This window comes from Halichondria panicea, chromosome 11 (genome assembly GCF_963675165.1).
Source record: "Halichondria panicea chromosome 11, odHalPani1.1, whole genome shotgun sequence".
In the NCBI taxonomy this organism is placed as follows: Eukaryota; Metazoa; Porifera; class Demospongiae; order Suberitida; family Halichondriidae; genus Halichondria; species Halichondria panicea.
Window position 1 is genome coordinate 662,028 of NC_087387.1, and position 26,554 is coordinate 688,581.

At 39.8% G+C, this 26,554-nt stretch overlaps 1 protein-coding gene and 1 long non-coding RNA gene across 3 annotated transcripts; both read right to left on the reverse strand.

Moving 5' to 3' along the window:
- Positions 1–365: 365 nt before the first annotated feature.
- Positions 366–26,544, reverse strand: LOC135343832 (staphylococcal nuclease domain-containing protein 1-like). Its single transcript, XM_064540846.1, has 23 exons — positions 26,380–26,544; positions 25,876–26,025; positions 25,290–25,568; positions 24,409–24,490; positions 24,104–24,195; positions 23,841–23,996; positions 23,297–23,403; positions 22,586–22,771; positions 22,116–22,239; positions 21,924–22,024; positions 21,353–21,602; positions 21,070–21,142; positions 20,678–20,784; positions 20,268–20,468; positions 19,356–19,521; positions 18,814–18,937; positions 18,571–18,637; positions 18,433–18,485; positions 12,390–12,444; positions 12,044–12,136; positions 7,950–8,060; positions 3,877–3,921; positions 366–567 (listed from the first exon to the last, which is right to left on the reverse strand). Exons 1-23 carry the CDS (start codon positions 26,431–26,433, stop codon positions 502–504), a joined length of 2,742 nt encoding a protein of 913 aa, XP_064396916.1. The 5' UTR covers positions 26,434–26,544; the 3' UTR covers positions 366–501.
- Positions 9,256–12,036, reverse strand: LOC135343839 (uncharacterized). Of its 2 annotated transcripts, XR_010397234.1 has the most exons (3): positions 10,504–11,977; positions 10,036–10,300; positions 9,256–9,961 (listed from the first exon to the last, which is right to left on the reverse strand). It is a non-coding gene; the product is annotated as an uncharacterized LOC135343839 (long non-coding RNA). The 2 variants fall into 2 exon arrangements; XR_010397233.1 differs by having other exon boundaries at positions 9,256–10,300; positions 10,504–12,036.
- Positions 26,545–26,554: the final 10 nt, after the last annotated feature.

The following is a 26,554-nucleotide window of genomic DNA, read 5'->3' on the forward strand; positions in this document are numbered from 1 at the left end:
ACTATGCTGTTATTCATGTCCATTTCAATAAACACTACAACACACACACAAAACCGAAAATCTTAAATTTAAATTGTATCTCACGCTAATTATTATTAATAGACTACATTGCTATAGCCACTTTGCCAAGCTTAATTTATTAATTAGGGCCCGTCCTTGAAAACACAATTAGTATATCCATAATAGTGCATTGTATTAGCATGATTAGCGAGAGTACTATTGTTATAGTCTCGACAAGCCCTTACAGAACACTAAGTGGCATACATACACTTACCGAACCTTGTACTTTAACGGACATAATTATGATGACATTTTGGACGTACGTTAGATTAAATTGTAATTGTAATTGTAACATCATAATGCTATAAATTCCTGACAAAATTTGTTTGAAAATATAGAAATTCCATTCGACACACTTTTGACATAATCCCTAACTATACGAAGCTATAAATGCTATAATTATATACATATATATTTATATACATAAAGTTACTTCTTTTTTCATTTCTTATAGCCGAACTCTGTCGCCATGTCCGGAGTACTGTCGCCGTACACCCACATGCCCACCTATAGAAGAAGAGGGAGAGAGAAAAATGACCTCACAATGCAATTTAAACTGACTAAGCAAAGAATTCCTCTCTATTATATTACCTATTAACGTAAGATAAGAGCCTACATACTACATTTAAGTGGTGTACAGAATTGTGAAGCTGCATAGTTGTTGATATGACTACAAAACCTCTAGTTCTCCTACGCCAAACCAGCCTGGGAAACACCTGTTATATTATCACTGTGTATCAATGGATGGAGTGTGATGATGTAATGCAGTGGGAAACTGATTGTTTGTATTTGTTAGGAGAGCAGGTTTCCCCTCGGAGTACACATTTTAACGTACTATAAGCGCGTGGGGTAGATACTCCATACAACTGGCTGCACGTCAAAAACAAAGCCGTAGGTAGCTCAATTAATAGTTACCACTTACTAATGATTGACTTTTAATCTAGCTAGCTTGTATATAGGTCATTCTTGCTTACAACGAAGACAGTCTAGCTCCATTTGGAATGTTCAAGCCGTGTGCGTACATGCAATACAGACACCCAGTGCACAAGTACAGACACTATAGTAAGTACTCTATACCTGACCTGTACATGTACATACTTCCACTACAGAACAGGTGGCGACAACAAGCAAGTGTTACTACTCTATTCTATGGCCGGGGAAATCTGTTCTCATTAACCCCAAACATAAACAATTGTTTCCCACTGCATTACATCATAACATAATAATTATAGTGACAGGAAAAGGAACTAGCATAGCAGAGTCCATCATGTGTAATTATGTACACACAGTTGAGCTAATTGAGGAAGCAGTAGCTGAATAAGTCCACAATATTTATATCACTTGAACAAATTAATTTCAATCAGGAAATGATCTTGCTGTATGGGGCCTCGCCGACTGTGTACGTTACGTTACGTACATGTATATACAACATGCTGTAGCCCATAAACCCCCTCAATTTACAACAAAAGTATAATGTTACAAAATTAACAAACATTAACCAAAATTCGCCGATATTTTGAGCGTGTATATATCCCATAACAACAGAAGCAACAAAAGCAACAGAAAGTGCAGACTGTAGACAATCACCACATACTTGACTTTCCTAACAACAAGAAAGACGACATAATGATTACATAACCTGTAATAACATGACACGAGGCTTAATTTCAATGGTAGGTGAAGCTTAAGCTATTAATTGGACAAAATAATTCACAATTTTATTTTTAATGTCAGAGATTATAATTATGATCACATTATAATAATTATTATCATGATTATAGAAACACGAAAATGTGACTAGAAGCCTATCCATAGAGAAGCTCTTACTTGTACTTTATTTATCATTGAGCAGTTGTATCAGTCTACACACACACACACACACACGCACACACACGCTACCGTATACCTCGCTTGCGCATGTAGAGGCTTAATGAAAACTTACAAAGCTCAAGGTTATGTAACTTTCTTTTAATGTTACATGAACACAGAGTATAGAAACTTGACGCTAACTTTAATAATATTATTACTAAATGCCACAGACATACACAGGCACACATTATTAGGAATTTGATCCCAGGGTTGCCATGGCAGTTTACAATGCTGCTCACACACTCCAGATTCTGGCAGTTATGCAACATTTTGTAAGTAATATAGTATATAGTATACACAAAAAAGCTAACTTCTTGACGGCTAATTGCAAAAAAACAATGGTTGGTAGAAATATTTATAGAGATAGTTGTTGAACCACATTCTAACAATCCTAAGGGATACTTTTATTATAACAATAATAAATAAGAGAGTTAGTTACATGTACAACAGAAAACCAATGTCTTTCTGGTGTGTATTAAATTATGCTCCGAAAAAACAGTAAAAATGATCAATTCTTATTGTACAGGAAGGCAAAACCCTATCGCACTTAAAGAGCAGACGCCTGTCGCCACTTACCTGCATACAGTCCATATTTAGGATTACATAATCACGACAACTCCATATATCGTTTGCAGAGGAACTTAAAGAGCAGAGCAGAGCAGACAGGCGCCTGTTGCCACTTACCCATGAATGCTACCAGCCCTTAAATGTAAAATATGAAAGAGGTGCGTGACAGTGCTTAGAGCAATTAATTGGCATCACAAAGCCAACCCTTACAATCGCAGACAGAGGAAAATTACAAAGCCTATCTTTAAATGGATGTGAACACACAAAAACAATCAGGGTCAAAGTAACAAACTGAGAGCTATCCACGAAAACTATAAGGCATATACAGAAAGAATGGTATACATAACAATTTCACGGTGACCAAATAGTACAAAACAAGTGCCTTCTTAAGGGAAAGAAACAAAAGTCTTAGACAGACTAGAGATGCACTAGCTTTGAATAGCCATTAGTTAAGTGCAGGAAGAAGAGACACTAAAGCCACACATACAGCTAAAATACTGAATTCAGTGGAACTCCTTCTTTGGGATTATTTTCAAAACACGCTAGGGTCATACACTTGGCGTCAAAGTTCTTGCCATTCGTTGGTCTCCAAATTTAGAATACAAAGAAAAGTTCAGCATACCTTTGAAATGTGCTAACTAAAAGTGTTACAGTCGGCAAATATTGCAGTTAAAGAGACGCAACGCAACTATGATGCGGTTATTTATTCTCTTGAGTAAATGAATTTTAGACCCTTCCTTAATTATAGGTGAGGGGGGGGCTAAAGACAGGAGAACAAAATTATAACTACATGACTGTATAATAGTTTCACTGCACACCTAGATGCATGACTTCAAGGAACCGTTCGAATCCAAAACAGAAGCTTGTTGACTGACTTCAAAGCACTGGCTCTTACATAAATATCCTCTTAGAACTGAATCTTAAAGTCCCTTTAAAGGCAGTTGATTGGGAAACACATAGCGGACATAATTACAATAATATAGTAGCTACCAAATAGCTATCGGGTAAACAGCCTACTAATGGGACGGATTGTAACACACGCGTTCCTATTAAGATGAAATAAACAAACCACCTCATACCCACGGCCTGGCTTCCACCCACTCACTCCGTGTACAAGGTGTGACCTCAAGCCCATACCACACGAATAGAGCACTTTTGTAGCTTCCGAATATAATTATTGTCGTTATAGTAAACACGGAGAGCTGGCGATGGTATCATGTTACGGGTCAGCTGAAGGGTGCGTACAACGGAAGCCCTAGGCAACGACTACACACCAAGGCTGAGAATTTTAATTACTTAAAGTCGAGGAATTTAAGAGTCAAAAAATGGAAAATCTAATTATACCAATATACCTAGAAATATCAAAACGTACAAGCTTACCCTATTTTTCCTTGCTTCCCCTTCGGCACTGCAGTACTCCCCCACCTGAAATATGAGAGAGAGATAAAATAAGTCGAAAAAAAAATAATAGTAACTACAAGGGCACTTCCAAACCAAATGTGTGCCGTCATGTACTATACTGTCATGTGTTGGCATTACATAAAGTCTGTACAGATCTACTCTAATAAAAGTACCGACAGGGCTAACACAGTACCGTATAGAGGGTAATTTTCGTGGGGCAAAATATTTGTGGTTTTTGTGGTTGAAGGTCTGACCACAAATATTTTACCCACGAATGAAGTAACCTTGCCCACCAGTGCAGTGCAAGCAGCAACCACTATCCACGAAATGACTAAATACTGCTCAACCACGAATATTTTGTCCCCCGAAAATTACCCGCTATACGGTATACTGTACGTGCGTTTTCTCTAATGTGTGTGTGTGTGTGTTAGGATCGACCACACACAGTACACACCACAGCAGAAATGTGTGTATAAGGTATACTGGTGTTGATAAACGAATACTAGTAGCCAGTAATTTCATTATGCTGAGTTCACCGGAGGTCAAGTACTTAAATGGGGCACAAACACTCCGCGTGTTTATAAACAATACACTCAAGGGTAAGGGGGATGAGGTATTGATAGTTGATAGCATCGTGTGCGGTATTATAATTAGGTGAAAGTTGACCGTAATGGAAGTCTCAAAACACAGCAAACTGCCAACATTAGATCAGTATGTACACTAACAATTAAACCACAAGCATAATAAATAAATTCTATTTTTAGTAAATAAATATATTACGTACATAATACTCTGCCTACCCACCCCCCCCCACCCCCCCCCCCAGACCTCTTCACTAGAACACAAAGACTCAGAAAGTAAGTATGCTGGTACACTTAAAACAAGCATAATGAAATTAATAACCCTATAGCGGGTAATTTTCGTGGGGAAAAAAATTCGTTTAACTGGAAAACGGTGATTTTCGTGAGTATAAATTTCGTTTAAATTCATTGCATATACTGCATTGCATGCATTACAGTAAGCCACGCCTACGTTTCTATGGGGGAAAACTTTATGTAGGCCAGCTTGCCCACGAAAATTACCCGCTATACGGTAATACGTACACACACAAATTTCAAAGTAATTAGAAGTACAAAATAATTCTAACGGTGAAAATGAATATTCTATCTTGCAATTACATAATTACGAAGCAACAACACTGAAAATCAAAGCTACTTAGGATGCTAAAAAAGGTGCAAAAATTTTTCTTGTGCATATGACAGTATTCTAATTATGCATACACAGCCAACAAAGTGCATTTTGTAGCCAAGGAGACAAAAGAATTAATTCGAGCATGCAAATGCATGGGCATATACAGTAAGGGAAAGGTAAATTGTTTTGACGAACGAGATCAAGTACCACTTTCATAGCCGTGGCAACGGCACGTAGCTGGAAAATAGATGCCATTTGTAAAATAATAATTATGAATAAGTATAAACATACGTTAGCTTTGATGATTATGCCATTAGTCTGGGAATGTTGTCGTGGGTTACGGCACGTATCCGTCCCTTTCTACAACAGCTTTAGCTACCACAAAACGGGATACACGCATGAGCATAAGTAATGGTGTACGCACGTACAGATCTACATGTCTTGATAAGACGTACTTATAAAAATTAGGGAGACCTGTATGTAGAGGGAAATACGTTTTCCGGCAACATAATATGTGACAATCTAACATTTCACTTTCGTTAATACACACACACACACACACACACACACACGCACGCACGCACGCACGCACGCACGCACGCACACACATGCCTACACACACACACACGCCCACACACACACAGCCACAGGCAGTCGGCTCTATACTGTATCCCTAGGCCTCGAGGCACAATCAAGCATTATGTAAGGAATGACAAATGTACATGTTTTAGAAGTTGCATGCACTAAAAATTAAAATAAACGCATGTATTATTATACACACGACAACACAGTAATTTTTTCTCAGATGTTGAAATGTTCGTTGCGAAGCATTAAAAACAATATGTTCCGAAATGAGAACTATACATAGCTACATGCACCATATACGTGTAAGTATGGAATCTAAAACATGCAGGCTACATAATGACATTACCCTTAGTTAATTTCAATCACGATTGGTTCGAGTCTTGTCGTCAAATTGGGACATCGCCCTAAGGCAACATGACCTCACCATCCAATTACTCAGCAGTCTGGCTGGTGTCAACAAAACAGCACAAACAGCACATTACCATGACTATGTTGGTGTTCTACAATTAAAACACGAGCATTGTGAAAATTGTTTGCAGGCAAACATGGTATCCTTGGGAACTCATTATCTTACTAATTCAAATCGGTTGCCGGCTGGCTATCGCACTAGTTTTGGTGTACATACTAATTAATTTCCAGCGTGCCGAATAAAGTACTAGCCAATTTCACGTGGGAATGGAAGCTGGAGCAATTAACAGAGCTAGATGACATCCCAGTAATTAACTAAAGCACGTATGTTGATTGATTATTTGTGGAGAGCTTTGACATTCCAACCACGCTCCAATGACCTCTATACAGCTAATACCGTATAGCAGGTATAATTATGTCAAGGGAATAAATGTTCGTAGTTTTCGTGGATTGTACCGTAAACATTTATAACTGTGAACTTATTATCGCATGCATGCATGCTGCAAAAAGGCGCTATTCCACGAAAATGAAATCCTTTCTAAAGGTATTTCCGCGAAAATTTATACCCACTATACAGTATATGAACCGGGAATAGCAGGTATAATTGGTATCAACTTTCGCAGAAAGCACTGTTAGAAAGGTTTTCACGGATTTAATTTTTGTGGAGCAGCCTTTTTGCAGCATGCATGTGATATCACATTAAATTCGGAGGTTTAAAATGCTTGCTACCCGATGGAACATTTATATACCCTCGAAATATACCCGCTATACGGTACTCTCAATAATAATTAAATTACTCCAAAATCGTACACATTCCATAGTATAAACTTCCGTGGAGGAAATCTTTCAAACAAACAACGCTTAGGAATTACCCGAAGCCTCGACTGAAAGAGCATCACAAACTACAAAACAATTATGTAATAATTGTACGTAAACAAAAGAGGCATTGCGAGTTTGAACAATGCGTGCCAATTTAGGGCTTGTTTTCGTTCGATTAAATACGATCAAATGACAACATTCCATAAAGAGGCTGTAGAAATAATAGGCGGAGACGGCTACAGGTATTACAGAGAACTAACAGTTGCACCGCTTTTGGGACAAAGAACAAAAACAAATCAGCAGCAATTAGCGTGATGAATGACATCAGCAACTTGACTCGATACGACCAATTAAAATTCTTTTGGAGAGCATAATTATTACCGGCTGTTACAATAATCGAAAACACAGAAATGTGATCAACATTCCTATACCAATAATCTACAAACATATTATTTTCAGCGAAACTTAAGAATATAATAGACAAATGTGACAGGCTCTGGGAAAAAGGCCATATTGGAGCAGATATTGGTATTGAGCAATAGCCAGATTTATGGACTGCAGTGTATAATCTCATAATAATTTTTCTTAGCTTATAGTTATCTACAGTCTTTCTACTACCTCTCTGCAAAATCTTATGCTCTGAATCCAACGCATTCCACCGAAGCGCTTTGACTAAGCAGCCACCATTACCTTACTTTTCCCAATTTAGCAATCTTTAAGTGGGCGTTTCTCAATACCGCTATTTCAGAACTTTGAGTTTCCAACGCGGATAACTCAGGCATGGAACGAGCTATGTGCAAACTAAGAATATCAATGCATAGGCAATTCTTTGCTCTATCATCTGGTATTTAAATCTCAACAATTGTAGCCTGCTCCAATATGGCCTTTTTCCCAGAGCCTGTCACAAATACCAGTCGTATATTTTCGACGAAATTTTACACACAAAAATGTAGGCATGGTTTACCGGAACGCATGCAATGCAGTGCAGGTAATGAAACAAACAAATTTTTTACCGAACGAAAATTACTCGCTATAGGGTATTCACTTACAAGTTTCGATAGCCTTCGATCTTTACGTTTGTCGAGTCTGGCCAAACCTTCTGCTATCATCTTCCGAGCGATATCCGTCTTATCTTCGCTGTTGAGGAGGGAAACGTAGCTCTGTGGGGGATAGTGTGTGTGTGTGTGGGGGGTGGTGTGTGTGTGGGAGGTAAGTGTATCTGAATATATAATCTAGTGTAAGTAGCTACAAAATTATTTCTCCAGTTGCACATACTTAGAAAACTATTCTGTAACTATAATTATGATTATAGTACACTGTAGCTAGATACAACAACAACAGTTATTATGCAAACATCCTTCCTAGCCAGCCGCTCATGCAATTCCTGGGACGCATGTACATACAACACACACATGTGACCGTGGTGACACCAAGAATGCCCTGTGTTGGCCTGTGTTTCACCACCTGAGGGCTAAACTATGCACACACACACACACACACACACGCCAGGACACACACATGCCAGGACACACACACCTGTGCTAAGCCACAGACTTATGTCACATTACATAACACTGCACACACACTGAAGAGCTACAGCCTGGCCAGCACACATCCCATGAATTTGAGGTGGACTTGAGAGCTAGCTTGCAGTCCGTTTGTTGGCACAATAGAAGCTCTACTAAACACAAACAGACTGATTATAGGTGATTACCTAACCTTGCACTTTTATAGATGCACACACTAGATGTACAGTTGCCAAATATTTGGAGACAGGTGCCGCTCTACATTTTCAAAACATTATCATCAACAATCTAATCACGAACAAGATCAACGTACTTGACACACACACAGGATTATGCAGAATTGTATGATTGAGATGTTGACACATAATAATATGAATGCATATTATACAGCTATTCTGGAACTAAAGCTAATTCTTTTCAATTGAGGACTTCGCTAGCACATCCAAATATGCTCAAAACCAACTTAAATTGTTGGCACTTGAGGCCCACAAGCGTTTCAAACGTGTCATTTAGTGCAAATTTGGAATCCAACAAAAATGGAAAAAGAGGTGTGGTCAAGATTGAAGAAGTTTCCTGTGTAATGGTAGTGACTTTACTTCATTTTTGTGCTCTTATGCTTAGTCATATGTCATTTATTTTTGTGTAGACACAATAAACATGCATTTGTCTGATATACTATCACAAATGCGCATGCTTCAATCAAAACTGTTGGAACTGGGCAGCCTGTGTTGTCAGACATCTTTATTGTGGTTTGTATAGTGTACCTACTCTGAGCTTCATCCTGGGCAGACAAAAATTTTCCAGGACTCTCAGAGTGAATCACTCAATGTAAAAAGCATAGAGCTACTTCAATAACAAAGACAGGTAGATGGCTAACTTTTTTACAAAAAGATATTCACATTCAAAGTTGTGGCATTATCAACACAAAATCACACAATAAAAATTAATGCTTGTAAGTATATACAACAAGTAGGTTGAATTGAATTGCTTGTTACACACATAGGAATGAATGAGCAACTTATTTATAAGCTATATAGGGGGCTGTTTGATCAGTTCGACACCAACAATATCGTATCAACAGCTATAAAGACCATAGCCAATAAGAATCGATGATAATTAATTTTAGTGACAGTGCTTCAGCAACCTATTGAGTTGACAGTTTGTCGTACTTCTGTGCAGCATACTGCTGTGAGTAGTTGAGGCAGTCCAAGTTGTTGTCGTGTCCATGCTGCTATCGGGACCACCTAGCCGACAACTGCAACACGTACGTACGTCCCCCTGACATCATTTAACGCCTCTCGGAAACATCAAGGTCACTTGCAAGTTGTGCACAGGAATAGGGTTCATGAAAGATCCTCGATCCTCATGTCCTTAGTGAGTGTACTGCTGTAACGACATCCTATACACAAGTCACAGTCTCCGCTAACACCTCTAGAGAGGAAGCTACAAAACTGCGATTCTCTGAAAGTTTTTGTCTGTTTTCTCACAGCTTTGTAGAAAATTATTAGCCTGTCCAGAGCAGTGTGTCTCCAACCCTACAAGTGAAAACAGGAGGACATGTAAGTAAGAACTATCCTGACAGCCAATCGTTCAGTACCCATCAGCACACCTCGTGTTCCGAGTGGAATACCTCCACAATTCGCCGTAGAAACAAACAGCTTCTCACCGGTTGATGCTGAGTGGTGGTAACCATGTCACGTCGCTAGTGAAATTAGGCACACTGGCAAAGAGCGACGAAAGGCATTGCTTGACTCACTCTTTAACTGAAGACAAGAAACCCATACGAGCGACGATATCTCCTCAACAAAGTTTGGCCACGAAGTTGAAGGCAGACCTCCAGCTCCAGATATATACCGTGGACTAAAATATGGATCCTGAGACGGTAAAATCAAAGTTAGGAACTCACATTACATATACCTGATACACAGCCTGATACAAATACAAGGCAGCTAGCTAGCTAGTAGCTAGTACAAGACCTAAGAGTGAAAAAATGTATGGCTTTTACAAATGTACATATCTCCTTTTAAAAAAGTTAGCCAACTACAAAAAATATACCCCTACATAGCCTTTAACTTACTGTGAACGACTGTTCTTGTGTTTTTCACTAAAAAATTGTTGCACTGGAGATACAGCAAGTTCTTTGGGGTTAGTAAGCGGGCTGATAAGAGAGTTGTGTAGCTGTACGAGCTATAACATGGCTGTGGTTAGGACAATTTGTTTGTTTTTTGCACTGAAAGAGAGCCCTTGAATTGCACTTCCTTCCCATGTGACTTCTGAGAGTGTTTGGAAAGCCCCCTATGCGTACACGTGGCTTGAAAAAGCATGACTTTTTTCCTGTGAAAGGCGTGGTCTAAACATTGAAAAATGTTACAAATGTAGCCACTTCCTGTTAAAACTAAGTGGTGGAATTTCAATGTGACGAAACGCTTGTGGGCCAGAAGCACTCTTTATTTACATACTCGCCATTACAGATAATAGAGATGGCTAGGGCACGCAACGCTTGAGTAGATGCTTCTCTTTGATGTGGTCGAAAACATTAGAATTACATAACAGAAACACTTGACATTTGTAGTACACGTTGCATACCTCTTTGTTAGTGATAACAGAAGTAAATATTTGACTAAACCTCATATCCAGTAGACATAATTACAGCCCATGGTTCTTCTTTACAGCAAAAAGCTGACATGCAACATAGTATGTGTTAATATTATACAAGCCATTGACATTGCATTAGCTCGGAAAGTTTATATATCAACAGTTTAACCCCCTAGACACAGCAGGATATGCAATAAACAGCAGGACCGTGTGACCAGACATAATATAGCGGGTAACTTCAGGAGGGGGGCAAAATATTCGTGGTTTTCGTGGTTGAATGATCACTGAGCACGAATATTTTACTCAGCAACCTTGACTACCTTTAACTGACTAAACAACGAATATTTTTCTACACGCTATACAATATCTTCCAGGGGTGTGTGGCTATGGATCAATACAAACTACTAAGACACTCGCTTAAAATGTTTTTTCCTAAAGATGTATACGGCCTTAGAAACTGTGTCTATTCTCTATTTAAGCGAACACACACAACACACACAAAAAATACCATACGAAATTACGAACGTTGATTTCGCCTCTTAACAATTATAGAAGTGCACTAACTAAGCAAGCCTGACAGCACAATGTGAACGTCATACGAAGTAATGTTGAATTCCAATTACCGTTTATGGCAAGCCCCGAATGTAGAAAACCTTGTTATCGCCTATAATTTCCGCTAACTGGATAAAGTTTGGGCATGTTTTTTATGCCTCAGGCAATTAACAATTTAACCAACCTAGGAACGTAGATACACCTTTGTCATATAAGCTCATCCTGTGCACACATGCTGGTTATGTAACGAGTCTTTAAGAACTGCATGCAGTTGCAATTAAACGGCTTTTTTAGCATACATAGATATGTAGTAAGTCAGTTAGGTTGCTAGCTACTACCATAGATTAAAGGAAGACGTTTCTTTCATCTGTGCCGCACACACACTAATTATCTTCCAAGAAGCTACATGTACATGCCGTTACCACGGCAGCGCACAAGCACTATTACCATGGCAACAGGAGCATGCTCACCTGCCCAGTGATCTTATACTCAGCATTGAGGAGCAGTGTCTTGCCAGTCACTTCCTGACAGAAGAGAGTGAACGCATCCTTGAGCCAATCCTCCTACAAAATAGATCCATGCAATTAATGATAAAAATATACAAGATACATTTTAATTAAATGCTTATAATTATCAGGAGTACATTATAATAATTTATACTAATTGTACTTATAATGAATGACACGTCTGTACAAGCATGGTTGTGTTTTTAACTCTGCTCTGTGCAAAATAATTATAATTATATTTTCTCCTTTGCAAGCCTTTTGCATTTGATTACTGTAAATCAACGACAATAGTTTATGTCATATGACTTACATCATCAGGAGGAATGATACAGGCTAGGAAGTATTCCTGAGCTTGAGGGGGTTGGCTGTGTGTGTGTGTGTGTGTGTGTGTGTGTGTGTGTGTGTGGGTGGGTGTGCGCGCAACGAGAATTCCTAAACAACCCACTTCAATGAACACTGGACAAACAAAGAGTAACAACATCCCAGCTAGCAATCACTTATAGTTAGTATCAGTTACCACACATCAAACATTCGCCTGGATACAAGAGAGTCCCACTAGTTATTAAGGACGAAATTAAAGCCTAATCAAATCAACGTGAGGCTAATTTTAGATCACACACGTTTTACTAAGTTTAACCAAAATAAACACAACACAATCGTAATAATGACCATTTTTTCACACCATGGTACTACAAACAACTACATGTACGTCACTGATTGATCAAGTGTTTAGTTGATGAGGTCAAACATAGTCATAGCTGGTCATAGTGACACACTTCCTCAACATTTCTTCAAAGTTTAATCGTCAGCAATTTATTAATTATGAACATGGACCTATCTGTCGTACATTCACTCAAAATCCAACATATGCAACAACAGATAACACATGCACAGATCGATTGATCATTAATGTGGTTTGATTCGATTAGAGGTTTCAAGATCCTGCTCTGAGGCTTGAGGCATACGACAAATTAAAGACACAAAAGTGCAAGCTAAGCCACAAATTTCCATGGAAGAACTGACTCCATTTCTTCTGACCTCGCCATTCTTTCGCTATATAGTGTACAAGTGCTTATGGCGTGCCGGCAATCGTCTTGGTATTCTATATATTTATTATCGAATTAAACCCGACGGACGAATATTTGACGAATGTGTAAATACGCCTTCTTTTGCAACCCATGTGTTCAAGTTAGCGAATGAAAACAGACAAACGCACAACAGGTGTCGATGCATGGATCGAGTTTATTATTGCATCAGTACAACAATAATAGTCCCTCCATCACATGACCGTAACAATATGGGTTCCGACATCGACGAAAACAACAAACAAGACATGAGATCATCGGTCATCACAAGCACGCCCTGGGGTAATCTGATAAGACACTTCGGTATCGAAATTCATCCAAATACGGTAAAATTAAACACAGATAATGAATGCTACACCCATGCACACGGTGTGCTTCTTTGCTGGGTGAGGAGAAACATTATACAAAACAATTAATACTGTCTGAGTGATATCACCTTCGTATTATGTACATATTATGACTATCTGGTCAACCATCATAATTGTTGTTATTGTTTACATAATTCAAAAGATCGAACCCCTTTTTAATGAGTATGGACACACACGCGTGCAACCACGTCCATCTAGTAACTTGCATCTCCAGCAGTATGACCAATAAACATATCTGATCTATATACTTATGTCTTTTTTCTCAATCTTCTCAGAGCAGCAACAGTATATGGATTAGTACAATTATACTAACGACATAATTCATATAATTATAGGTCAAATGTATATCACATCTACACTTATAGCTATAGCTAGCATCATAATTATTTCCATAATTATTTGAGGAGGAAGCTATTAATAATAGTTTAGGCCATCAAAGACTAATTTGTTGAGGGGTTGTTTTGCATGTCTTAAGTTGTCATTTGGGATACCAACTACTTGGCCTCTATTATGTAATACGTTTGCCAATGTTCAGCCGTTAAGAGGGGCCAGTTTCACACGCTGTATACTATTATAAGTATTCTATATGCAGATATTAGAGTTACTATAGATACCACTTCAATGTGTTTAGCAGGAAACTACAGTCATGAGCTATAGTAGTTGCTCTGGCTACAAACTACAACATTACCGATTTAAAAGAGGATGCGCATGCATGCATAATTATTATTATTATAGCTAGTTGACTAGTGTACACAGTTTTGTCTTTGTTCAGTATTCTGGTGTTCCCCAGCTTTCGGTTTGGGACACTATAACACGTAGGTACATCACATGCACATGTTCTAACTATAACTATGCTACATGTATAATTATAGTACAACATGCACGGCAGAGAAAAAGAGAAAATAATCGTGAGTTTTAATATAAACTTTTAATTAGTTCTAATTAGCCTCGCTGCTTATATGGAGCTTACAAAGAGTGTTCTTAATGTTAGAAAAGAAATATTGACAAACCAGCAATTCCATGTAATTGGAGCTGTAGCTATAGAGTCTAGAGTTCATGAACTTTTGCTAGAGTCTATAGAGACGATCATCATTAAGCGCCATTCGTTACTTTAATTACTGGCCCTCGTGAATTAAGCCATAAAATATAATAGCACACTCCAACTCACGCAGCTGTATATATCGATTATATAACAAATTACATAACATGTAAACAAAGTAGTCGTTTTGGTTTTGTAGGTTATTAGTTTAGCTCACCATATCACTAGCCTTATTCAATAACGACAGCCCACAGCAGCTGCACGAGGTACAGCTGCAACATGACGAAACGCTGGGCTAGGGCTTTTTTCTCACGAAAACCAATGTCAATAGACTACAATTTAATTTTGCACTGGGCGTAATGGATATTATGTCGTTGCTAGGTACGAGGTGCAGCTGCAATAAAATGAAACGCTGGGCTGGGGCTTTTTTCTCACAAAAACGGATGTCAATCGACTACAAAATAATTAAATTTTGCACTGGGCGTAATGGATATTATGTCGTTGCTATGGATATTATGTCGTTGCTAGGTACGAGGTGCAGCTGCAACAAAATGAAACGCTGGGCTGGGGCTTTTTTCTCACAAAAACGGATGTCAATTGACTACAAAATAATTAAATTTTGCACTGGGCGTAATGGATATTATGTCGTTGCTATGGATATTACGTCGTTGCTAGGTACGAGGTGCAGCTGCAACAAAATGAAACGCTGGGCTGGGGCTTTTTTCTCACAAAAACGAATGTCAATCGACTACAAAATAATTAAATTTTGCACTGGGCGTAATGGATATTATGTCGTTGCTAGGTACGAGGTGCAGCTGCAACAAGATGAAACGCTGGGCTGGGACTTTTCTCTCACAAAAACCAATGTCAATAATTAAATTTTGCATTGGGCGTAATGGATATTATGTCGTTGCTATAGAACATAATATTGTATGTGAAAATGCACATAAACTTAATTTGCGTATCTGGGTGTTGCACTGTATCGAGTAACCATGACGATCTTCTCGCCCTTGGGCAAAAAATAACCTATAATAACAAGTGTTGCAAGCGTGCGCTTGCCTCTCGCCATGTTTTTGCTTTCGCTCAAAAGTATTAGAGTGTTATAGAAGAGGTAAATAATTTGCAATGTGCTTTAAATTATTGTTTCACAAGAAAGGGGGTTCTACAGTTAATAGTGTATACTGTGAGTTTATCAAAGGCACGGAGTAAGAGAGAATTTAAGCACAGACAGTAGTATAGCACAGACAGTATAGTACCGTATAGCGCGAAATTTTCGAGGGGCTTAATTTTCGCGGATTTCGTGGGTTAGAATTCTACACGAAAATTAAGTCCACAAAAAGTGTTCTTTAATTAGAATTACCTGCTATCATGCAAAGATTTAAAGGCGTGGCTTCCGGTAAGCAGCCATTCCGCGAACATTGTGCAACGAAATGGTTTTTAGAGGCCAATCCACGAAATATAAGTGCCTCGAAAATTTCGCGCTATACGGTATATAAACAAGCGGAAAGTGTGTATCTATATCTATATTAATACTGAGAAGAAAAGACTTGTGTACATGTATCTATTGTTACCAGACTTGTGTACATGAATTTATTGTTATCTATAGACTATATGGTATCATTTGTTTTGTGGCTTACCGCTATACTAGGACCTCAAGAAAAAGAGTGATTCTGCCACTTGCTAAGGATTCTCTTACATATATATGTGGGGATGAGCACGCATGCACACTGCATCCACAGGAATAATTAAAGGGTGTGTCCAAAGAGATCAAGTTCACAATGGCTACTATAACTAGCTGTTTTAAAAGATCTTTTCTGACTCTTGTAGCTAACAAAAAGCTAGCGCTTTAGTGCAAGGCTAACTCATATGTTGAATAGAAAGTTTGTGCAAACAGATGATGTTATGAAAGATTCTGAAGAGACTGCAACAGCCTTCAATGTGAGTCAAACTAGCCATAACTCGAGAAAGAAGCTTTAGTTTGCTAATCCATGAATCAAAATCCAAGAGAACGTGGCTAGAAGCTTATAAAAGCTGTTAGTTTTCGTCGCATTGCAACCGTTGAGCAGTTACAGTTGGAACAGACACACAGACACAGTCAGCTTTATCGTATCCCTCGTGCGGCTACGCCTCGAGGCATAATCGAGCTGCCAAAGAGTTAGCATTCAAGACATTAAATTATGTCTCATTATGTCAGAACATGCATGTGACTGGCTTGTTGTGTACAACAATATTGCACTTTGTAATTCAGTGTTTAATACACTGGAACAAACGAAATGCCTGTGGCAAATTCAGTTTTTTAAATTATGCAATGTTGCCTCAGGGCCGGTGTATACATGTACAGTGCCAAGTGATTGACCACACACAAAGTGAAGGAATTTCTCTAATGGGGTCAGTTTGTTTGTTTGCAGCATAATTATTGCGTACAAAGGTTAATAAACAACAAGCTTGACTATTTCTATTTATGGAACACATACGTACACACGCGCACAAAAGCGTGCCATTAGAACAGTAAGATGATTTTGGAGAAGAAAATTAACGGCAGCCTAAAAAAAAGAAAGCTGCCAAAATAGTTCCATTCTTACGGAAACCTAGGTCACATAGTTGCTAGGGTGGTAGTAGATTACACCTTGCAACAACATCATTTCCATGGCAATGCTTTGGTATGTGACGTGCGGCCAGGAACATAGGTACCAGTTTTGTAGGTATAACCATGAACACAGTTTTGGCTGCCAGATAATGAGCGTAGTAAGAGTAAAAACAGAGTACGGAATGTATAGGCTTGTTTCTAGTCATTATGGTTACACACATGGATGTTGGGGTCAACGTGTGTAGGCGTGTGATAGTGACCTGTACACATTATGCGGCTACTTCAAAGGCCCTTATCTCATCAGCGGGGGCGTGTGGAGACAAGCAGGCCGTGTGCTGACCGCCTCAGGGCAACCACTAGATTATAGATACTTGTATGCAGTCCCCTAGTAACTATAAGCTATCGTATTACTAGAATGTTTTTTGCTGGTGAAAACCTTTGCGAATGAGCCAAATTAGCAGAAAAACTGACCCTTTGCGATCTAAATATTGCGTTATGGCAAGGATCGTGTGTAATTACCAGTACGAATTTAGGTTTGCGATTTTATTGTTGCGAATTGATCAAAGTTTACACATATTTTGATACTCGCAAAACATTCTAGTAATATGGTATATAGGCAACAACTAAAACATCGAAATTCTTTCGCTACAACATATACACATACTTCCTGGTATCACTTTAATGAAATAATTCGATTTATGGACTTTCGAAACGCTTCAAAGTTTGAAGTTAATTGTTATAATGCCTTTAGGCGACACTGAATGTGAACTGTGGCACGTATGTATTCAAATATCTGCATACTGTAAGCTTTAATTTGGACATATATAATTACCTGCATGCCCTCAGTGACATCATTAATTTTGTGGGCTGATGTGCTTCAAGGGTTGCCAAAGAATGACAAACTATTAGAGGTGTTGGGTAACTAACTACATGGATTGGATTTCAGACAGTGCCTGGTCCGGACAATTGTTTCACATCAGAACTAGAACTATCATTACACGACTGTACATGTACACTCGTGAGAAAAACACAATTCTGCGTAAATAAACATTTGCAAGATCCACTTTATTTAGCCAATTCCTACCCAAAACACGTTTGAAGTTAGTCTAACGCATTACCGGCTTTGTACGTTGCAAGGCAACTGATGCTATCAAAACACACGTACTTCACCATGGTAACCGTTACATCCCATCTCTACAGCAAAGCTATAGGCGTATATATAATTATAACGGACACGTACGGACATCACATGACAATCACATGACCTGACTCACTTCCGGTAACCTGCTGGTAAAGCTGAGAGGCTTGACAGTGGAACAACTTGTTTCTGCAAAAAGAAAAAATAATTATAACGCGGCATACATAATGGGTAAAGATCATTAACCACACACATGAAAAATGCAACTACTCACATTCCCATAATCCATGTAGAGAACGTGAGCTTTCTTTCCTTCGATTCTCTCCACTTTTGCCCGATACCTGAAGTGGGAGGAGTCTGTTTAATCATGCACGACCAACTATTGTTATAGCTCTATAGAAAATGTCTCCCAAATTCTCTACAAATATCAGTGTTGCTATGAAATACAGTGCTAAAGTAGAAATTATAGGCTTAGGTTATACGTACAGACACAGATTTAATTCTACAATTTTCTTACCATAGTCCGTCTGTGAATTTTAGTACGCAGAGCGCCCCCCTTGTAGCGTTAAAGGAACCAGCGAGGGGGGGGTTGGCCGAGAGGTCATTTCTCAGTTGCTCCATGAGTGTGGTGAACTGAACACCTGGCAAGCACGGGGATAAAGATGGTCTCTTATGCTTACTTACTATTCAGGCTCAGAGGAGGGCAAGCACGGTGATAAAGATGGTCTCTTATGCTTACTTACTATTCAGGCTCAGAGGAGGGCAAGCACGGGGATAAAGATGGTCTCTTATGCTTACTTACTATCCAGACTCAGAGGAGGTACGACATCCGCGTGTCAAGGTGTCAAGGACACGTTTTAGACACACATTCCTTAGGTCAAAGTTCGGAATGTGTGTGTTAAAGACACACGGACATCGTACCTCCTCTGATTCAGGCTCAAACATAAGGCTTAAAAAGAACGTTATCCATACGTTGTCCTTTCTTCACAAACCACCACCCACACACACACATACACCCCCTCACACACCCACACACATTCGCTCCACACACACACCCACCTTGGTCGACAAGTTGTGCCCAAAAGTTGTTTGGGCTGACCACTTCAGTGACAACAATCTTCCTATGATTGACCTTTCTCTCGGGCGGAGCACTATCCTCCCCCGGGGTCACAGCAGTCGCTTCCCCCTCCTCCGCCACCTCGTCAGCAGCTGGCTCTACATAGTCCTAGCAGAGTGATTCGTGGATACAATGAAACAGTGAAGAGGACCGGAAACATATAATGTGTACAGTAAAACAATTAATGCGTGTAATAACAGAGAGAGGCTTCACTGTAGATTGTAAGCAAAACTACGTAGCTAGCTATCGTATTACTAGAATGTTTTGCGAGCGTTGATCAATTCGCAAAAATTAAATCGCAAAACTAAACTACATGTGTAGTACTAGTAAATACACACGATTCTTGCCAGAACGCAATAGTTAGATCGCAAAGGGTCATTTTTTCTGCTGATTTGGCTCATTCGCAAAGGTTTCTTACCCGCAAAATATTCTAGTAATACGGTAGTATAACCCGTCAAACTAGTACTGACTACTACTACAATTCCCAGCCATAATGGAGCATTGCACAACGACTAGTAATACATGTACATCAACACAGTGCGGATGAGCACAGCTAAAGTCTATTTGTGTTGAGTTCGACCTTCATAAAGTTGTCATAACTTTGTCATATTTTACTGAAATTCAAAGTTTTATATATATATACCATTGGTTCTTAAAGCGCTTCTATCTAGCTATATGCTGTAGAGCTGGTAAGCTCCAACCAGCTAAAAGTTAGCATTTTTCATGTAGAAGTCCCAGGCATACTTGTCTACCACATAAAGCATACATGAAGCCATAATTGACCACATAACTTCCGGGGTCAACTCAATGCAAACAGACTTTAGATGGACAATAAATATAACGTTAATACTGACCTCCCAAAGCTTCTTTCGTGCATTCTTTGCTACCTCCTCCGCCTCAAACAGTGATTTTCCGTACTGAGATCTTTCTGCTGACGGTGCAAATACTTTACACAGTCCCGCCTCTAACAACAGCACGGCAAGGTTCTTCCCGTCAACGAACATTGAACCAATCAGATTGCCTCCCTTGTCGGACGATTCCACTTCGACCTCCACCTGGGAAGGCAATAAATTGAATTTTGGAGATTATACGGTAAATTAACATAAATGCAGCTAAGAATTGAACCCTGAACCTTACGATACAACAAGTATACAGAAGCTAAACTATGTAGATAGTGGGTGCTAGTAATACAGTCATTATATTTGAACCCTGAACTTTGTGAATACACACATGTGCATACAACAGTTGGATATCATGAACACACTTCTCTTTGCATGATGAGTTCCTTTGTGAAAGTAAGAGCTTCTCGTCCGAATGGTTCTCCTGATCCAGGCCCATCACTTGCCTTGGGGGCACGGGGACATTGCAGACCTTAGGGGGGGGGGGGGGGGGGGGTACTATGATAACACTCTGTCAAGCACATGTAGAAGCTAGTCTCTGTAACATGTCTATATTAGTAAGGGGCTGGTAATCGACCATAACTTTAGTTCCGTTGGTTCAACAACATTTATTTCATGATTTTTTGAAAGCTTAGAGACAGGCTTTTCAGATTCTGTCTTAAAAACAAATAAAAATGGCAGGGGAACCCGTCACCCAGCGTTAAATGAAGCATATTTGAATGGCCAATAGCTGTGCATGTGCTGTACATGTACTCACCAGCCATAATGAAGTTGATGAGGCAGGTGTCCTTGGAAAGGTAGAGCTTGGCTCTGGACCCTGAGGCTACAAACTACAGGGGCCAGGAGTTAGAATACAGTTGTCATTTTTACAATGATGGCTCTAAGTTAAACAGAGGATAAGTACTACCCACCACCACACTTCCACTCTTCACGAGTCCCACTGTACAACCAACTACCCAACTACCCACCCCCCACACAGGCCCACGAGGGCCACTGTACGACCAACTACCCAACTACCCATCCCCACACTTCTCACACACCTCCACGAGGGCCACTGTACGACCCGCCCTCTGCAAGAAGGTCAGGAACTGTTTTGCTTTGAGTGCAGAGTCCACATCTGCCACCCTGTGAATTGGTGCGTCTTTCCTGTTGTGAACGCCTTTGTTGTTCTTTATTGCCCTAGCCTCGGCCGTCATGAGCTCGTCGTAGGTGGAGGAGCGCTGGTCGTCGTCTTGGCGATGACGGAGACAATAGGCCAATCCCTTGCTTATTAAAGCTTCGGCTATGTTACTGGGAGGGGGCAACGGTGTAGTACTTATAATTGATGTGTAATATTGCCGGAAAAGCTTATAGATTTTTGCACGTACTGTACGAAGTTATTCCCGTATTGCAGGTTATTCCCGTATGATGGAAATTTTCGTACATTTTATATTGGAAAGCATCATACGAAAATTAAAACTACCAAATTATTCTACCGCAATAGGCTTAATGTCACTATCCTGAGCTGTACGAATGTTTAAAGATACGAAATATTTAAATGGGTAGTTCATACGAAAAGTTGCACCAACGAAAATTACCTGCTATACGGTATATACATGTACATGAACTCACACTCCAACTCCCTTGTCGCTCACTACCGTGGTAACGGTACAAGACAACCTCTCGGGGAACCTGTCCTGGGCCGGCTTGATGTAATCCACCACTACGTTCACCTACAGGGGGGGCGATCACGGGGTCAAAGTTTAGTGGCGTGTGTTCAGGCGGAAACAAAAGCCTTGTATTGTTATATTTTATCTTTCATACCTTTTTCCCAATTAGTTTTTTTCTGAGGAACTCTCGAGCCTCAAACATGTACGGAGTATCGTAGAGTGGGCGTGGCTTTCCTGCTGGGGCTGCAGCTGGGTCTGCCTCCTCATCCTTCATTGGTCTGTAAGAAATGGAGGGAGGGGGAGTGTGAAACTATCTAACAGGCAAAACGTCTTCTCTTTCTTCTCTTATGAAGTGACATATTTTTGTGGGCATTATTTCTGCGAATGAGAGTAAAATTTCAAAAATGCGTCTTATTAAAACCTACTTGTGAGTAATTAGAAATGCTATTTATGAATATTATGAATAAAACATAAATTAACATTTAATTAATTTCACAACTTGAGTTGAATTTAATACCAGCAAAATGAGCTCAACAATGAAATCGCAGACAAATCTACCTGTGAAAATATGTCACCTTAAGGTATACACACACGACTCTTTCTTCCCCATTATCCCTCACACACCTTGGTGGTCTAACGCTGGAGAAGAAGATCTTATGGAGAACACCATCGCTTGTCTTGACAGTGATGTTGTCAGCGTTACCTACCTCCACCACTTTGCCCGAGAAGTTCTTGGCCTTGCCAGCATAATCAGGAGCAGCTGGCGGAGTGTAGCCCTTCCACAGTCTCAGCTGGTCCTGTTTGGCTTTCCTGGAAATGTGTTAGTAAGGAGAGAAAAAGATTAAAGCAGTTTTAGAGTTATTACGACGACTGCAGTACTGTTATTATGTTATTACTGTAAGGACATTACAAGGAGAATTACAACGACACTGTTCACAAGTACTGTTATTGCAAGAAGCATAGCAAAGTACATGTACACTATAATATATTATTAAATTATTGTAGTACTAAACAATATTGACAGTAAGATATGTATCATAATTTCAGTATACGCTATTAAAATAATTTGCTCTGCTCAGATGACTGCTTGGTTAATCTTCATGACAGCGAGCCCTGAAAGAACTTGTACATGTACTCCATGGACCAACTAACTAACCAGTGGTTACCTATGATCAGTTTTAAATCCAAAATTATTATCTTGCTTTACCCAAGCGCATTTTAACTGCTAAGAAACGGAATAATTGGAAACTGAACAAAACGGCAGCTATACATAATTATAGGGAATGAGTAACTATAGCAACAAGTTCACCGAATTGTCCGTAAATTAAATCTTACTTTTCAGCGGCTCTTAGTTTGTCTTTGCCTCGGGTGACGGATGCCATCGACCAGTCCACACAGCGAGCGTAGCCTTGCTTGAGGAGGTACTCTGCTATGCTCCCAGCCTACATGAGGAACGGAGGGAGGGGGGGAGGGGCAATGAGCACTAGGGTTTATTTCAAAAAGGGATAGCTGGTTTATTTCCATACGCTTGGAGCAAGTAAACTCACATTTTCACCCATTTTATGCAAAATCCTGAAAGAAACCCTGACTGCACTACAACACACACGCAATCATAATTATATCCTGTAAAGATTTATAAGCAAGCAGAAGTGTGCCTGCCTACACACTTGTGATGCAACAGTAGGGATGTGCCCACCACTGGTCGGTGGTAGAGACTGGGCACTAACCACCTCTAGACATAACCACCTCTTAGGCCTAGTTTACGACAATTATTATTATTAGCTATAAAAGAGACAAATTTGTGAGTGGAATTGAGATTGAGATTGATAATAGCAACTATACTTAGAAAATGATCGACTGACCCAGTTGTCCAACTCACAGGATGTATGACGGTTGCTAGGACGAGCTGATTGGACACGCCCTCTATGAGCAACTTGACGTCGTGTTGGAGTAGTCTTGACTCGGTGAAGAATTTTGCTTGCTCAGCGAATGGTTCGGGAGTTTCTTTGTCTCCGTCCCTCTTAAAGCCAGGACACTATGGAGGGGGAGGGGGGGGCTGTTGTTAGGCATGTACGTGTACTAGATTATTCTATCATCACAGTGTATTTAAAACTGGCAAGTAATGATTAAGAAACTGCGAACCTTGACCCCGGACATGGCCACGGTTACGGTAGTAAACGACGGAAGGAGGATAGCTCGCAACGTTGACCCATCTCGTACATGTTCAATGACAGCTATATGTGTGTGTGTGTGTGTGTGTGGGGTGGGTGGGACCATGAGCTTTTTTACAATGTATACTGTATAGCAAGTTATTTTCGTACGGTGGTAATTTTCGTATATTTCGTATTGTAGAGCATCATGCAAACATTTTTAATTGGACAAAAATTTCCCGCTACAGGGTACTTGTACAAGTATCAAGTTACAGCTTAGGGGAATTCCCCCAGTACCATCAATTTCTTGTCCTGTGTGTCTTTGTACAAAGCTCCTCAGGGCATCGTTGCTCATGTTCCAGGTGACATCACGACTGACCTGATAAGTGGTCGCTCGTTAACACTTGACATTCACAGCATGCTACACTCATGAACAAATTACAGTAAGTTGAACAGCATCAAAGGAACTTCATGCATACTGTAATGTGACACGGTATACAATTTTAATGTACCTTGCTGGACAGCTATTTAATAAACGCCATTGTTTTGTTTCCACAATAAAACACACACTTTATAAAGCTTCAGCTAGTGCATGTAATTTTGCTATCGTGTACCATTGTCCCCCGTGTAATCAATGGCTCGGGGACTCTTTCAGCTGCCATAACTTTAATTCCGTAGATCTAATTTCAACGATTTTATGATTTTATGAAAGCTTAGAAAGAGACCTTTCAAATGGTATCATCAAAGTTTATATTCGAGAGATGACAGAATTTGCCAATTTCGGCCAAATACCATGGATTATAGCCCATGGTCCAAGGCCAAAAAATGACCCCATCTAACATTTGGATTTAAACACATCATTTGAAAGGTCTCTTTCTAAGCTTTCAGAAAATAATAAAAATTTTGAAATTGGATCAACGATACCAAAGTTATGGCTGCTGAAAGATGTTCAACTACATCTATACCCATTGTCCGTGTAATCAATGGTTCGGGGACTCTTTTCAGTCATCATAACTTAAATTCTGTAGATCCAAGTGCAATGATTTTAGGATTTTCTGAAAGCTTAGAAGCAGACCTTTCAAATGGTACCAATGTTTATATTTGAGAGATGACAGAATTTTCCCGAATGCCATGGATGTCTAAGGCCGAAAAATGACACAATAGATGACACAACTCACTGGTTTGCCGTCTTTGCCCCACCTCCCCTTGCCTGCCGACTTGGCAGCTGCCTCTAGTGTATTGAGCCGCTGCACTTCCTCACTCTCCCGTCCAGTCTGTCTCACTTCTGCCAGTCCCTCGGACAACAAAAGGTCGATAACACTCTTATTCTCTCCGTCAACTGTGATGGATACAGTGCCGTATTCTCTCTTAGTGTTGGTGGTGTACTCGACAACAAAGGACACTTCCTTCCCAACCAGGAGATTGCGAAGATACTCTCTTGTCTCCCACGCAAACGGCTGTGTGTGTGTGTGTGAGGGGGGGGAGGGGGGGAGGTTGACGATCATTAATTTGTAATAATTATGGTATAATTATGGTGTAGTAAGCATAAGAGGTTTCCAAAAACATCAATAGATATAATTATGAGACTATACTAGCTTTCATTTGCACATAATATATATTAGAAATGTTGCCATTTGACCATTTGATGATATGGCATGGTCATTGTACTAGCTGAAAGAGAACAGCTATACAATAAATTATAAGCCCAAGAACTAATACAAGAGCTATACTATTACACTATAGTCAATACAAACAATGCATTACCTCATCCTTGCTGTCTACGCTGCCCTCCACGTTAGGGTTGGCTCGACGTGCCAGTTTAGGAGTTGTGATACCACTCAGAGCGAGTGTCCTCTCAGGAGGTGGTCCATTCCGCACCTGACCCCTAATCACCATGGAGTCACCGGACAAAACCTGCAGAATAGGAGGGGGGAGGGGCTCATTAGATGTAGTGTGTGTGTGTGTGTGTGAGTGAGTGTGTGTGAGTGTGTGTGTGCATGTGATGAAGTTGTTTAGTTCTAACAAACCACAAGCTACCTCATCCAGACCACAAGCCAGGAAGACAGTGTCAACCACACAGACTTGACTAACTTGTTGTTCAGTTTAATTAATATATAATGTAGCCTTAGGCCCTATGTACCGTGAATGCTACAATATAAAATGGGTAATGTTTATAGTTTGTGTGTGTGGATATAGTAGACTGCATTCAGTAGTGGTTGAGATAATATAAGAAATGGTGGTTTTATGGAGATCTCTTAGTCATCATACCTGCTTGACAATTCCTCGTCGTGTGCTCGGAGCCTGATTACTAGCTTGAGACATTTTGCTTTCACTGGGTGCTTTTGTTTTGGATACAATAGAAGTAGAAAATATACTATAAAGGTTGATGATCAATACATTCTTTGTGAGTGAAGTTGCAACCACGTGGTTGTGGTCATTCGCT